The sequence below is a fragment of the Sebastes fasciatus genome, chromosome 24 (genome assembly GCF_043250625.1).
Source record: "Sebastes fasciatus isolate fSebFas1 chromosome 24, fSebFas1.pri, whole genome shotgun sequence".
NCBI lineage: Eukaryota > Metazoa > Chordata > Actinopteri > Perciformes > Sebastidae > Sebastes > Sebastes fasciatus.
The window spans coordinates 12,252,670-12,268,610 of record NC_133818.1 but is presented as its reverse complement, the minus strand read 5'-3'; the positions used below and the strand labels follow the sequence as shown (position 1 = coordinate 12,268,610).

Here is a 15,941-nt window from a genome sequence, read left to right as displayed (position 1 = left end):
TGACTCGGTGTAAACTGCTCAGAATTCCAATGTACTTATTATAGGTGCAAATGGCAAATAAAACTCTTGAATCTTGAATCTTGAAAACATGTTCATAAAAAGGCAGTAAAAAAGTTAGTAGTGCAAAGTACAAAATAATATACCAGATATAAAAATACAATGAGATGAAGAAAACTGTTAAAACTGAATATAGTGCAGGGTAACAGCTGTGATACACGACTATTAAAAAAGTGAATATAGTGTAGAATAGACTGTTAATACAGCATAAGTATGACAAGTATACCGAAGAGTCTAAGTATACTTGGCGTATAGGCCTACTTGTACTTAATATTTTGATCGAGATATACTTAAGAAAAGTATAACTAAGTATTCTTGCCTTATTGAATTTACCATTTCAGTCATGTGTGAAACCCTAATGAAATAAACATAGTATAAACCCTTTAGGCATCATTTAGGTATCTGTAATTAGGAGGAACTGAGAAAGTGGGCAGTGCCCCAGATTCCCAGCAACCCCAAATCTTTGTATTTGGTTGATCCACATTGGTTTATTCATACTAGATGCACTGAAACAGATAGACAACTCTGTGGTTTCCACCTGTCAAATAAAAACAGACACATAGCAACACAGCCAGGAAGTTTCCTTTAACACGATAAGTATGAAGAGCAGTAAAAAAAATATGGGCGTCAGTCTAAATACAAAGTATGTCAAAAAATAATTGCCAGTAATAGCTGTACGTGCTGTCACCACCAACACACACATCCGTCAGTCATTTTGATCTTTTCAGCTGAGTGGTTTGGAAAAGAAGAAGTTCAAGAACGCAATAAAGGAACTACTGTGTTGTTTATGCCAAAAATAAAAGAGACATTAATGTAGGAACGTTCAGTAACTGATGGTTGGCTCATTTATAGCACATATGGTTCAGTAAATCAACTCAACAAGTATTGTTAAGACTGATATGTGATTTTCAATAAACCTGAAATACATATTTGATTAATTGATTAGTAGATTATTGTGACCTCTTACAAAAAGCAGTGTTTGTTGTTCCATGAAAGAGACATTTCCAATCTAAACTTCTCAGATGGTTTTATTTAGATAACTGTTAGAGGCTTATATATCACAAAAAAAATGACTAGATAAAAGCCCAAAAAAATGAATACAAATTTGTGTATAAGAATTATTTTTTCTTCTTCATTATCTAATCGTTTGGTCTGTTAAATGTCAGAAAATAGTGAAAGGTGATGTCTTCAAATGTCTTTTTTTGTCAGTCCAAAACCCAAAGACATTCACTTTAATATGATATAAAACAGAGAAAAGCGGGAAATATTTGAGATGCTAAAAACAGTATTTTCTGCCTTTTTTTCATGAAACATTACTTTAACGATCAATCGATTATCAAAATAATCAGCAATCACTTGTCTTTTGAAATTATTATAGGAAACAAACAGCTGAAAGGACGTCAGGGTGGTGACAGCAGAACAATGTCCAAAAGGCAAGTCCTTTGTCAAATAAAGAAACTCATAAAAAGTGTTATCTCATAGAAAACGCATGGATACTGCCACACTCCCACAATAAACTAAATTCCAAGCATAGTTGGGAATTTTAAAGTGATTACAACACCATAATTTGCAGGAATCATCCCCAGTTTCGAGTGTAAGTTTAACAAACATGTTGATGAGGCGATGGATTTGCGTGCAGTGTTTACAGCACAAATATTTCCTCTTCGCTGGAAGAGGATCATGATCCTGATGTCAATCAAGCATTTCCAGAGAAGGGGATTATACGCTTCCCAAAAAAAGTCTTGTCTGTGCCAAGTTTCACTTCTATTGTTCAGATATCTTACAAAACAGCAAAAACTATGAGAAGAGATGAAACTATTAAAACAGCAAGAAAACACAAAAACAATAGTGATATTTGCAGTTGCTATATGCTTTTTTTCCCACCCTTTTCAGTCATTTCTTCCTGCGTTTATTCTCTTAGTTGTGCTGTTGATCCAAACCGTGTTTACCAAAGTAACCAGAAACTAGCAACAGGCCAATCTCGTTGGGGGACTTCCACATGACAATAGTGTAATTTAATGATGTGGAGCCTTCATGTCTCCGTAAGCAGTGAGGCAACACGCTGCTATGTTGATTATTGTGCATCATAGCTCTCTGAAGCTGAATGTAAAGTGCTTTATGGAGACAAAGGGGAGGTAGAGGAGATACCTTTGTGTGTCTGAATACATATTTAACTTTACTTTAAGATGGAACGTAGGAGGAGTGTCATAAATGATGTGTGGTTGTCATTTTTTCTCTGCATGGTTACTCAACTAAATCCCAGAAATAACAATCTCAACACATTTTTAATAGGCTACTCTATGAAAAAGTAAGCACAAGTACAAACCAAGTAACCCTTTCTGTAGGCCTATAAGGTAAGAATACTTAATTACACTTTTCTTAAGTATATCTCGATCAAAAGATTAAGTACAAGTAGGCCTATAAGCCAAGTAGACTTTTCTGTATACTTGTCTGTATGAGCCAAGTATACTTAGACTTTTCTGTATACTTGTCAGGATGAGCCAAGTTATGTATAATTTTGTTAAGTATATCTATGATAAGTACATAAAAAGTAAACTAAAAGTATATACTCTCTTATTTTAAATTTAAAAGAAGTATACTAATAGCACACTTGAATAAACTTCTTTTTGGTAAGGGTTAATAAAAACAGTGTACCTGGTAACTGATTATTTTTTGACACCGTGTGGGAACAAAGCAAGGGAATGATGCCGGACTTTTGCAACAGCAAGAGTGAGAACAAAATAGGTCATTTCCAGAAAGTGACATTCTGACCTGCAAATTTGTAAAACACCTTACCACACTCCCCTGTTTACCCAATGCACTTGCAACAGGGCCACATCACATGTTATCTGGGACATCTCTGTGAGTTAGAACTAGTTGTTCCAAAACATGCATTTACTTCACATCAAGTCGCTGCCAGGCACTTATCATCAATCTCAGACATTTATCTGTTTTTTTCCACACTAACTGACGACCCAGAGATACCGTGTGATACCAGTGTTGTTTTACTATTTGCTCACAAGCCTCGTTTGAAGTGGGAGCCAAACGTCAGATATCTTCCACAGAGATAAACAAAACATTCATTTTGGACCCACCAACATTTTTTAAATGATTTATTCACAGTCATATTTTTTTCTAGGAAAAGCCATTCTTTTATTCAACACCTTTCTAAAAGTTCTGTAGATGTATTATTATTTTTTAAATATTTGTCTGGCAAAACAAAGAGCTTTGTTTTGCAAAAATATACATAAACGTACATCATTATCCAGTTTTTAAAAGCTTTTACATTTCTGTTTTCCTGTATTTATTGCATTTTCTTTCCTGGGGCCTAAGATTTGCTTAGGTTCAGTGCCTTTGTGTGGTGGTTTCACTTCTGTATTTAGACAAGTGAGATAAAGATTGTATTTTTAATATAGTTAAAAATATATAATACAGCTGCTCAAGAGGGTATATATGGAAGTTTCCTGGTTTCAGTAGAGGATGGAAAGTTCTCACAAAGTTACTGATTGTTGTTTTACTTTTATTCGGCACCTTTCTAAAAGCTCTGTGGATTTTTTTTTTCTAAATATTCATCTCCATAAAAATATCAATAAGACCTTTTATTTAATTATTTACACCTACTGTGACATATCAAAATGTTTTCTGTTAGAAAGTTGTATTGCAGCAAAAACATTTAATGACGCAGGCACGTGCAGTAACATATTGGGGAAGGAAACAGGACATTGGGTCAACTCCCCATACAAAAAAACCCCATATTGTATCACACTTAAAGGGGTGCTCATTGGCACAGACTCATTTGGGTGTCATCGTGAAAGGAAGCTACAGCCACGCCAGAAGGTGAGCGTCTGAACTATTTTATTATCATAGGTGGAAACTATGGAAAATATGTGTGTATTAAAGGGGGACTACGTAACTTTTGAAAAACAAGATAACCCAATCATCTTGGTACACATAAAAATGTAATTAATAAACAATAAAAATGTACCCTTGCTGAAGTTAATACACTCTGGGGTTTTGCTGCCACAGCCTTGAGGTCTTTGTTAACCAAGTTCGTATTTTTAGTATGCGTTTTTTTAAAAACAATATGCACAGAAACCTTGCACACTGAGTTCGATGCGTTTTATTATTCTGTTCGTTGCGAAAATTTGCGATACGATAATTCAATGTCGTTTTACTATTGGATCACAAGCCTTGATAGAAGTGGGAACCAAACATGACATATCTTCCACAGAGGTAAACAAAACATAATTCTGGACCCGCCAATATTTTTAAAATGATTCATAATACATTTTTTTCAGGAAAAGCCACACTTTTATTCTGCACTTTTCTAAAAGCTCTGTGGATGTATTATTATTATTTTTTTTTTATATATTCGTCTACATAAAAATGTTTTAAAAAAGAAAACTTTAATGACGGACAAAAGTTTCGGAGACAGTGTGTAAACGTGATTGACACAACGTGAGGTCGTATATATTTTTACACATGTGACAATTTCCGATGAAGACTACACACTGCAAAGGCCTTTACTTGGTCTGGTATGACCAGTGGCTCATCGTGGCTAATGTTAGCCCACTTTCGGTAGCACTCTTCTCTACTGTTTGTCTACATTTTGTACCATTATCCCCAAACTGTTGCTTGTAGTCACAGTAGCCGCTGTTTAGCAGAAGTTACTTAGGCTCGCTTTAAAGCTGCACAACGCTAATTTAGCAAATTGTGAGAAATAGCTGTTTGTCACATTTTGTCCAATGATAATTTTTTTACAATGTCAATACTGAGCATGCTGAGCAACTGCTATGATAATTTACCAGTATCAATATGTTTTCCATCCATAGTCATGTCGTACACCTTCTCCTTCGAGGATTATTATGATAATGTTACCACCCACGACAATCACACACCCTACGTTGTGGATCCAAAGACGTTATCATGTGAGATAAAACCACTGGCTCCTACAGCAGCTTTGACCCTGTGTCTCATCCTCATAGCCATCTTTCTACTGGCTATACCAGGGAACCTGTTAGTAGGGTGGGTGATCGGCACCAGCAGACAGGCGCTGACTCCATCGGATGTGTACTTGCTCCACCTAACGATAGCAGATGGCCTGATGGCAGTAACCATCCCATTCTCGGCCGTAGCAGTGGTTAAAGGATGGATCTTTGGAGACTTCATGTGCAAGATCCTCAGCCTCGTCTTCGAAGCAAACTTCTACACCAGCATCCTCTTCCTGGCCAGTATTAGCGTCGACCGCTATCTTGTGATCGTGCGCGCCAGTGAGAGTCTCCAGAGTCGTCAGAGGATGTGCAGCCGGCTCATGTGTGCGGCGGTGTGGGCCCTCGGTTGGGCTCTCGCCCTGCCTGCGCTCTTCAGAGACGCCACCAAGCCAGACCCGGACTCAGACAGGATGAGTTGTATCGAAACCTTTGACATCGGCAGCTCCACCTCATGGAGGAATGCCACTCGCGGGTTCCGCCATATTTTTGGCTTCTTGCTCCCTCTGATCGTCATGGTAGGCTGCTACAGCGTCACCGTCGGGAGGCTGCTGCGCTCTCGAGGTTTCCGGAAGCATCGGGCCATGAAGGTGATCATAGCCGTGGTGATTGTGTTTCTGCTGTGCTGGACGCCGTACCACATCACCATGATTGTGGACACACTCTTGAGGGCCGAACTGATACCGTTTGACTGCGCTTTGCGGAGAGCAGTGACCAAGGCTTTGGTTATAACCAAAGGCCTGGCTCTGTTCCACAGCTGCATCAACCCCGTCCTCTACGCCTTCGTGGGAGAGAAGTTCAGGAACAAAATGTTGCAAGTTCTTCAGAAGAAAGCCCGTGGCCAAGCCAGACAGGAGAGGATGGGGTCAAAGTTCAGCAGGTCGACATCTCAGACCTCAGAGGGCAGCGGAGTGGTTCTTTGAAACCTCAATAGAATTGAAATATGATTCATTTAAATATATTAGTAGAAGCTGTTTTAGTATATTTAGTGTCCCTCATTCTCTACTTTTTATTTGTGATGCACTGCTGCCATCTATTGAATTAACTGTTGTCTACATCCACTATTGAAACCTTTCAGCCTCTGATTTGATCAAGTCTTTGTTCATTTTTCTCATTAATTTCCATTTTCCTTGCTCAAAAGTAGACACAGCATTTGGAGTCTGGAAATGCTTTTATAGTGTGTTTAACACTCCACTCTGACAGTGTTTAGTTGCTGTAACGTTTGTATAAACTGTAAATACTGCTGTCTTTCTCAGTAAAAATCCAGAAATGTTTCAAATGCTAGATAAAGATAACTCGGTATATGATGCTGGAAATGGATAACCTGGACTTGAACATTCAATGAAATTTCAATCTCCATCAAACATGGACGAGAAAATCATGCTCAGAAAAATGGAAATTTTAATGTCCATGACAACTGGCCCATCTGCTGAGGAAGATTACTACTAATGTACCTTGTGGTGAGACTGTTTTGCCATTAACTTTTAATGATGTAGATGATTCTATAGGGAGCAACACTGTAACATGTACTGCCACCTCCAATACAGATACAAAACATGATTGATATTTGCATTTCAATTTAAAGGATAACATTTTATGTTGACAAATAATTTAATAAATAATACATCCACAGAGCTTTTAGAAAGCAGCCGAATTAAAGTCACTTTTCCGCAAAACAATGATTATGATTGTGAATTAATCATTTAAAACGTGTAATGTTTTGTTTATCTCTGTGGAAGATATCTGATGTTTGGTACCAACTTTTAACAAGTGTGACATCTAGCGGCTGAATGTTATGGTGTGGACCAGCTGGATGAACACTGAGAAATGGTCCAAGTATTTTTCTGTTTTCCAAACTACCACAGCAGGATTTAACTAGTACAACATTAACATCAGCAAGAAATATTGAATACTGTTTTTTCAGAGCAAATGATATCACATAATAGTAATAATAGGTGATATTATGTTTTACATTATAATATTGTTATACAACATTATATGCATTTAATTTTATATTACTGTATATCTGCCTATTACTTTTCTTATAATTATTTGTATTAGTAGTTATTCTGTTATTTGTCCAACAGATGGCGAGCACTAGTAAACTACAAAATTGTGAAATTAAATTTAAATTATAGGAACTTCATCGTTTTTAACTAGTGCCATTTTTGGATCATATCATGCACTGACATAAAAGAAAGTAAAAAAAAAAAATCTGTTTAATTCACTTCCAATTGTTAAGTTGAATAAAGTTTTGTAACAGCAGCAGTAAAACTGCAGAAATAACTACATTTCCCAGAAGTCAACGCGGACTGATTACGCTCTGCAGGAAGCCACACGAGGTATGTAACATCTACTCTATTTTGTGCACCCTAAGATTATAAACAACTAAACTGTGCTTTCTTAATAGATAGGCAGCTTGTTGTTGCGCACACTGGCGGTCGGTTTCTTGCTTTAAGTATTCTGCTATTCATGTTGAGTGCATTGTTTTCATACTTATGTACTGTTAGCCAGCCAGCTAGTTAGCAGCTAAAGCAACAGCATGCTAACACTGTGTTTACAAGATGAATGGCTCGTGCAACTTGTTTGCAATGCCTCTAAACAGGTTGACACGTAACGTTAATTCACTCCTCGGGGGCACACTGTGTTTTACGTTTTTATGATTCATTAGAAAGTCCCACTACTTAGACAGATTACATGCATTATTGGAAACATGTAAGGGGAGGGGACCCTTGATGTGTCCAAACATGTCCCTGGTTTATGTAGCAGATAATCGCATATGTTTGAGTTTTACAGAAATTGGAGACCTCCAATAGACCTGTCTTTTTTAGGGGGGTACAGGGGGTCTTTAGGGGGAGATAGCAGGTCAGCAGTAGATGTCACATAGAAGTGGGTTACATCATCTGAAATCTAGGAACCTGAAGATTAATTTGAGATGCAGCTCAGCACTGTGTGTTGTGTTGTTCTAGTAATAAATCAGAAATTAAAAAGAAATAATAGTAAAATAAATAGTTAAAGTGTATAAGGGTTTAGAACATTATGATAGAAGTATATGATGGTCATCCCCATGCTCTATTATCGTTCTTTTAGCATCTTTGGGTTGATACCATTTCTTACACACAATTTTTTACCACTTGAGAACTGATAAAAAACTACTAATAATCCCTCCAAAATACCACATTAAGACACCAAGACCCAAACACTTTTAACATTTGGCGATTTCTGCAAGAATGGCATTTTTGGCAGATTGGATGGAGAGCACTTCTGTTGTGTAAACTGCTCAGAAGCCCCCTTATTGTCATTCTAGCTAGGAAAGCCATCCATCCTCTGAATGCTCTCGATCTCTAGTTTGAGGTTGTAAAGTTTCATGAGGCTGTGATTATCCTAGAGGTCACCACAGGTCATTTTATACAGGGAGATCAAGTTTAAAAGAAATGGTCTCACTATGTGAAATGGCTACTATGTGGACTCACATCATCACACATGAATACAGTTGGGCTCCTTGGATCCACAAGAGTCTCAGCTTTACGGTGATACCCAATTTATGTAATTCCAAGACTGTTTAGGGACCCCAGTATGCAGAAATATTCAAAATATATCATTTTAGAATAAGAGACAATAACACATTTATTCTGCTTTCCAAACCTGCATGTTTTTTCCCCCCCAAACTGCATGTGATTATCATAAAGTGGGCATGTCTGTAAAGGGGAGGTCTCAGAGGGTTAATATTTGCTGGATTTCATACTCTTCTATGGATATTTTGGGGTTTTGGACTGCTTGTCAAACTAAACAAGCTGCCTATTAGAAAACATCAGCCTGTGCTTTGTTAACTGTAGCACTGTTTGAGTTAAAGCAGCGAGTTATAGTCTAGTAGAAAACACAGCCATGCTCTAATGTCAGCTGTCTGCACAGTGACGAAATAGTCTAACTGACAACATTGTTATCTTTTCAGGTTAACAATGACACCAGACCCAGCTACTGGATAGCTTGCTGTCAGAAAATGTCACAGTGTGAAATGGAGCAAAGGTCAACGTTTCCTCCTACATGGTAGCATTTTAACTACCATGTCTTCACTCCGTTGAATGATTCATTTAACCATTACATTCTCTGGCATGCAGAGGCAGTTTGATTGAAACCCAAACAGTTGGGTTTTTTGACATTTGCGTCCTCACAGTTGGCAGCTTTTCACGTCAAACCAGATCCTCGCATGGTGATTTGACAGAGCAGGAAAAAAAAGCTACACTCTGCATCATAGAGTGGTGCAGCTGACACGATGGTAGCAGACGACACAGCGGGAAGTGGGGACAGATCGGATTCGGAGAGGGAGATGGACCCGAAGGCGCCTGCATCTGAAGACAGCGGAGGACATGAAGATGGAGACGTAGAGATGGTTGTCTCTGCTTTGGAGGGCCCGTCTCCCTCCGAAGAGCCCCCAGAGGAAGCCGGGCAGCCCAGAAAGTGGAAGTGGGCCGTCATATTCTTGTGTCTCTTTGGGTTTATGGCGTCGATAAAGCCCGGGGAGCCCTTCATTACACCATATCTACTCAGCACTGAGAAGAACTTCACCAGAGAACAGGTTAGTGGTGTCCTCGGGCTGAACTGTGTTGCGTTTTGTATAGGTATGTTTGTCTTTGTGTGAACACTAGGTCAATATTGACAACAATTAAAGATAGAAGACATTCCAGTCAATGTTTTGCACCCCAGGTTGTCCAGAAAAGTACAGATTAGAAGTTAACCTGTAAGACTAAGTTGTTCTACATGCAGTCATTACACTAGAATGAATGAACGTCCTGTGGAGAGTCTGCTGATCCATTTAACACTGGTCAAAGTTCACATTCCTCCAAAGTGGGTTCAGTAGGTTTGTGAGGAATGGCTACGAAATCATCAGTGGACTCTGATTTGTATATTTTGTTTCTGAATTGACCATGATCTCGTCCCAAGAGTTGATTAACTGTCAACGTGTCTTTCACAGAGGAGAAAATGTTCATATTTTCAGCATACGTTTTCAAACTCACTCTTTTTTTAGACCAGAATGAGCCACCTCTTGCAGACAAATGTGGTGTGTTGGGCACACATTTCACTGCTAAACTGCCTCTGACTTAAGTTATCAACTGTAATAATATGTGTATTGCAGCATTGTTATGATCTAAAGCTGGTCCTGTTGATGCTGAAGTCAGTCTGTCAGAGAGATTTTGTACTTCCAGTTGAACCAGTTTCGCTTTCATGAAATCAAATGAGTGTTAGGTGAGGAGTTTACATAAACAGGCTTTACCATGTGCTATAGTGCTATAGCTATATATGTGCATATAGACTATTTACTTATTGAATTACCAGAAAACATGCTATATTGTAATATATATGTTGTGATAGTAGATTGTGACCATATCGCCCATCCCTAATTTCCTATACAATAACAAAGTGTGGTCATAATACCGAAGTATAGTCTCTTGAAAGTTGATAAACTGTGATATTGAATTATCCGCCTCACTGATTTCTTAACTGACTTTATTGTCATTTCCAGGTGACCAATGAGATCACCCCCGTGCTGACGTACTCCTACATGGTTGTGTTGGTGCCGGCCTTTCTGCTGACTGATCTCCTGCGCTACAAGCCGGTCCTGATCATCCAGGGCGTCAGCCAGGTGGTCATCTGGCTCATTCTGCTCCTGGGCACCACCCTCATCGAGATGCAGTTCATGGAGTTCTTCTACGGCATCACCATGGCGTGCCGAGTGGCCTACTCCTCCTACATCTTCTCCCTGGTCACCCCAGCCCTCTACCAGCGCGTGGCCGGATACTCGCGCTCCGCAGTCCTCCTGGGGGTGTTCACCAGCTCGGTGCTGGGCCAGCTGTTCATATCCGTGGGTAACGTCAGCTTCTACACCCTCAACGCCATATCGCTGGGTTTCGTCAGCTTTGGTCTGAGTCTCTCGCTGTGCCTGCCCTGGCCTAAACGCTCCCTGTTTTTCAACCGGACGCGGAATCAGGAGCAAAAGGAAGTGGCGGCAGTAGCCAGCAAATCAGAACTGGATAAAATGAACCCGAAAGAGGGCGGCGCATCCTCGCCAGCCCCCCTGTGCTCTGCGTCACGCTGGAGGGATTCTGTCTTTGTGCAGATGCTGCTGGAGGTGAGAAATGTGCTGAGGAGGCCCAACCTGAGGCTCTGGTCCCTGTGGTGGGTGTTCAACTCCACAGGGTACTACCTGGTGCTGTTCTACGTTCACATCCTGTGGAACAAAGTCTACCCGGTCACTGAGAACAAGAACATTTACAACGGGGGAGTGGAGGCAGCTTCTACACTACTGAGTGAGATATTGCTTAGTTATTAAAGGAATATCTGTTAAACTGTAGTGTATACTGCAGTCAGGTTTCAGTTTCACAGTCCTTCGTGCTTTTATTCACATCGGCATGCAACTCCAGCTTGCCATCTAAATTTAGATGCAAATAATAGAGACAACTCCTCTGTGCTCAACAGCAACAACATATCAAAAGCCTTTCGGCAGGAGGAAGTGTTTTTTCATTAATAGTGGCTTTCTTGCACAAAGTTCCTACGAAAACTCACAAATAATTCTTAATCTAGGATTTTGTGCAAAGGATTTTCAAGCTAAGATCAAAGAAAAGTTGTGTTTGATGCCCTTAAATGTTGAATAAGAAAGGAAAACAACATGGATGGAAGAGTTGGAGCAGATTATATAGATTTGTTAATGTTTTCCACTCCTCCCCTCTTTGTCATAGACCTGTTTTTGTCTTCTTTAGAGGGAGATAGGCTAACAGTAGATGTCACAGAGAAGTGGTGTACATCATCTGAAAGCTGAGAACCTGAAGATTAATTTGAGATGCAGCTCACACTCAAATTGTAAATCATAAATTAAGAAAAAATAATGATTAAAATAAATTGTGAAAGTGTATAAGGGTTTAGAACATTATGATAGAAGTATATGATGGCCATTCCCATGCTCTATTATGTATCATAAGTTGCTGCAGCAATTTTTGGATTGATACCATTTGTTTCAAAGATTTGGTGCTAAATTTAACCATTTTTACTATATTTATAATCCCTCCAAAATACCACATTAAGACACCAAAACCTTGAGGAACACCATAGAAGAATATGGTTTCAATAACTTTTGACATTTGGAGATTTCTGCAAGAATTGCATTTTTCGGCGATTGGATGGCGAGCACTTCTGTTGTGTAAACTGCTCAGAAACCCCCTTATTGTCAATCTAGCTCGGAAACCCATCCATCCTCTGAATGCTCTAGGTCTCTAGTTTGTGGCTGTAAAGTTTCATAAGGCTGTGATTATCCTAGAGGTCACCACAGGTCATTTTATACAGGGAGGTCAAGTTTAAAATAAATGCTCTCCCTACAATGAAACCGCTACTATGGGGACTCACATCATCACTCATGAATACAGTTGGGCTAATTTGATCCACAAGAGTCTCAACTTAACTGTGATACCCAATTTATGTGTAAACTGACTGCACTTCTGTAATCTGTAGTTAAGATGCTGAGTCATTGATCTCCAACCTTTTATTCTTGATTACATCAGGTTTAGTCATCAGTATTCACCCTTTAATCAGCTGTAAAGCACAAAGGTAGCAGTTTGTATAAATAACCTGGCAGTCACGTGCAAGCAGTAAATGTTATGTCGTAAAACAAAATCTAATAGCAAGGATAGTTAGAAGTGAGAAAGTGACAATATTACACAACATTTCTGTACTTGTTTTAAGCAGCCCAGATGAGTAGAGGTTTGATCGATGTGCATCTGTCTGCAGGTGCGCTGACTTCCTTCATCGCTGGCTATGTTAAGATTCGGTGGAACGTCTGGTCTGAGCTGGTCATCGCCGTCATCACAGCGCTGCAGGCGGGTCTGCTGCTCCTCATGGGCACCACCGACAACATTTGGATCTGCTACATGTCCTACGTCCTCTTCAGAGGCTTCTACCAGTTTCTGGTGCCAATTGCTACGTGAGTGCCACAAAAAAAACATTTATCATCATAGGTTCAACAAAATGTCACAATGACCGTGTGATAGCAGCAGATACATTTAGCAGTTTGTGAAAGTGGAGCGTCGTACTCATCCCTCCGTTCTGTGTTGATCATCGTATCATGTCTCCATAGTTTCCAGATCGCCTCGTCGCTCACCAAGGAGCTCTGTGCCTTAGTGTTTGGCATCAACACCTTTTTGGGGACCATACTGAAGACTATTATCAACCTGATATTTTCCGACAAGAGAGGCCTGGCGTTGGACGTGCACTCACAGGTAAAAAACAGTCATTTAACACCTTAACGCTGGCAGCTTGGCTCGTGTTGCTTTGGCTGTGTATGTCAGTGCGCTTTATATCACAATTCATACATGTGGGGAGTGCTTTACATCCAGAAATTATTTTTTAAAATGACATGTGACAAGAGGGAGAAATGAAAAGTTCAGTAAGCTTTCTTTATAGCAGATTTTCTGACTTGTCAAACAGGTGTAACAAATGATGCTGTGCTTAATTACAGTAGATGCTGGAATAGAGACATCGTTAATGTGATTGGTTCCACCTGTGTATGTAAAGACGTGGACAAAATTTAACTAAACAAACATTTGAGCAGGTGTAGAGAAACCGAATGTAGGCGTCTTGTTTTGAAATAATAAGGAAATTATATTTAAAGCAAGTTTAGGTTTGTCAAGTACCGAGAAGATTGATGTTGACGTCAGCAACGTAAAACATTTGTTAGTATTTTATGATTTTCACTGATTTCTCTTACATGTCTCTCTCTCTTTTTATCACAGTTCCTGGTGTACTTCGTTTACTTCACCATTCTCACAGTGGTCTACTTTGTCTCTGCTGCTGTGGTCATCACCCGTCACTGTAGAAACAATCCCGGAGAAGGAGACGGGGCCGACGAACAGGCGGCGCCCACAGAGCTCAGCACCGTGGCTGCAGATTCGGAGGAACAACCTTTGTCCAACGGCAAAAGTGCCAAAGCGTAATGACAAGAAACGCCTTAAACTGTTTTTCTATCAATATCTTAGAGCCAAGTTTTTACTAATAAGCTCTTAAGACTCAGCGGAATCAATCATTTTAACCCTCTGATGTCGGCGGAGTGGTTTCAGTGTTCGCTGCTGAGCCTTAATAACAGAAGTGCCTATTTTGCTACCTAAAGCTCCTGCACTACGCCAGTCAGACGGGCGTCTTGTGTCCGACACCTTGGGAGAGTTTTGTATCCGTTTTTGATGATCCGACGTGATTTGCTGAAACTGAGAGGAGTAGATTCTACTTTTTTTATTTAATACAAAGCAATAAGTGGTACTCTGCTTTTATATAGAGACAAATCATCTTAAACACACAGAGAGAGAGAGGGACCATTAATGTAATGGCCGGAGTTGAGCTTTTTTTGTATTTTGTACAAACAAGTAGGATTTTCAGAACTGAAAATGCTGAACTGTGCTGTTTCAGTGACGGTGATTCAAACAAAGGTTCACGATTACTATGTGATCATTAAGTATTACTTTAAAACTTTGACAGAAATCACATTTATTTTAGAACTTTTTTCAGTCACACTCCTATTGTTATGTTACAGTTCTATGATTGTGTTTGTGCCATTGGAAGGGCAATCGACCATATCAGTATAATTTAAATACTAGGGGTGGGGGGAAAAACCGATACAGCATAGTATCTCGATATTTTATCGATACACGGACATCAAGTATTGATCTTTCATTATATAAACTATTAACCTCTTAATAATCCAACTAAGCTACTGGTATCATATGAAACTAGGACCAACCACGTCGTGTTAGCTCGTCGAGAAGGACGCTAAATAACGCTCCAAAGTTTCGCTAAATTTTGGCGAAGAAAAACTGGCATGGCCATTTTTCAAAAGGGGTCCCTTGACCTCTGACCTCAAGATATGTGACTGAAAACTCTGAGATAAACAGCGTGGAAACTGTATCTTATTAGATAAAAACATGTTGACAAACCGCATAATTTGCAGTTGAAAAAAGGTAATATATCTTATTGCAAAATGTTTAAGATCGTATCGTGACGTCAGTATCGTGATAATATCGTATCGCGGGGCCTCTGGTGATTCCCACCCCTATTAGATACAGTTTTTCCTTTCTGTACTGACAAATTTCACATCACATTCTTATAATCAGATTACATCAGTTAATGTGAAGCTGTAAACTGCAGATTTCATGCAGCATACTATAATGTGATTTAATTTTTTAAACGATTTTATTGTTGCTGTAATGCTCGTAGATGTAGAAGCTGCAGCATCAGCATATTTTTTATTATTCTTATTTGATACATTGAAACCATAGACTGAATATAGAGATGGCCGAATCTGTTATTTTGTTATTAATGGTAATTTCAGTGTTGATTTTCAGCAGTATGTTGGGTGAATATGCATCCTAGCAGGATGGAAAACAAAGCACCAGTCAATAGTGTTGATGCCAATTCGCTGCTTTTGACTCTATTTTTGACTTTAGGTCCAAGTACGGCTGTTTTTTACAGCCATCAAAAACTGCAGGAAGCACTCGTGCGTAGAGATCATAGGGATGCAGTGTTACTCGATGCAAATAGGAACTACAGTGCAAACACTAAGTAGGATTAAAAAACAGGTGTGGCCTTTAGACTTTGAATCAAGAGGGTCTTTAACAGTAGTGACTGAGTTTATACATTCATGCTGTATCAATATTTTTGATTGCTGAGATATAATGTGACTGAATCTGTCTGAATGCTGTAAGAAAAACACTGATTATAATTGGATGTTTATTTTTTAATCACAAATAAATTACATTTGGTGGATAAAAAAAAAAAGCTCCTTGATATATATTTTTTTTAACATTTCATATACCATTGTGTTGATATATTTCAAGGATTTTTGCAGCAACTACATTTAGATGT

The 15,941-nt window shown here is 39.1% G+C and overlaps 2 protein-coding genes across 3 annotated transcripts; both read left to right on the top strand.

Annotated features, from left to right (window-relative positions):
- Positions 1–4,732: 4,732 nt before the first annotated feature.
- LOC141763010 (C-X-C chemokine receptor type 1-like) lies at positions 4,733–6,340 on the top strand. Its single transcript, XM_074627244.1, has one exon. It carries the CDS (start codon positions 4,820–4,822, stop codon positions 5,966–5,968), a length of 1,149 nt encoding a protein of 382 aa, XP_074483345.1. The 5' UTR covers positions 4,733–4,819; the 3' UTR covers positions 5,969–6,340.
- A 990-nt stretch (positions 6,341–7,330) lies between these two features.
- slc19a1 (solute carrier family 19 member 1) lies at positions 7,331–15,108 on the top strand. Of its 2 annotated transcripts, XM_074626766.1 has the most exons (7): positions 7,331–7,387; positions 8,998–9,071; positions 9,190–9,621; positions 10,567–11,350; positions 12,822–13,014; positions 13,168–13,309; positions 13,823–15,108. In XM_074626766.1, the coding sequence occupies exons 3-7, from the start codon at positions 9,319–9,321 to the stop codon at positions 14,021–14,023; spliced, it is 1,623 nt and encodes a 540-aa protein (XP_074482867.1). In that variant the 5' UTR covers positions 7,331–7,387; positions 8,998–9,071; positions 9,190–9,318; the 3' UTR covers positions 14,024–15,108. The 2 variants fall into 2 exon arrangements, with proteins under 2 accessions (XP_074482867.1, XP_074482868.1); XM_074626767.1 differs by lacking the exon at positions 8,998–9,071 and having other exon boundaries at positions 7,354–7,387.
- The last annotated feature ends 833 nt before the right edge of the window (positions 15,109–15,941 follow it).

Bases quoted from the DNA above. Each gene is read 5' to 3' on its own strand.
- LOC141763010 (XM_074627244.1), top strand. From the start codon at position 4,820: ATGTCAATACTGAGCATGCTGAGCAACTGCTATGATAATTTACCAGTA.
- slc19a1 (XM_074626766.1), top strand. From the start codon at position 9,319: ATGGTAGCAGACGACACAGCGGGAAGTGGGGACAGATCGGATTCGGAG. The intron at 9,622-10,566 runs GTTAGTGGTGTC...TGTCATTTCCAG, and splicing joins AGAACTTCACCAGAGAACAG to GTGACCAATGAGATCACCCC. The intron at 13,310-13,822 runs GTAAAAAACAGT...TTTTTATCACAG, and splicing joins CGTTGGACGTGCACTCACAG to TTCCTGGTGTACTTCGTTTA.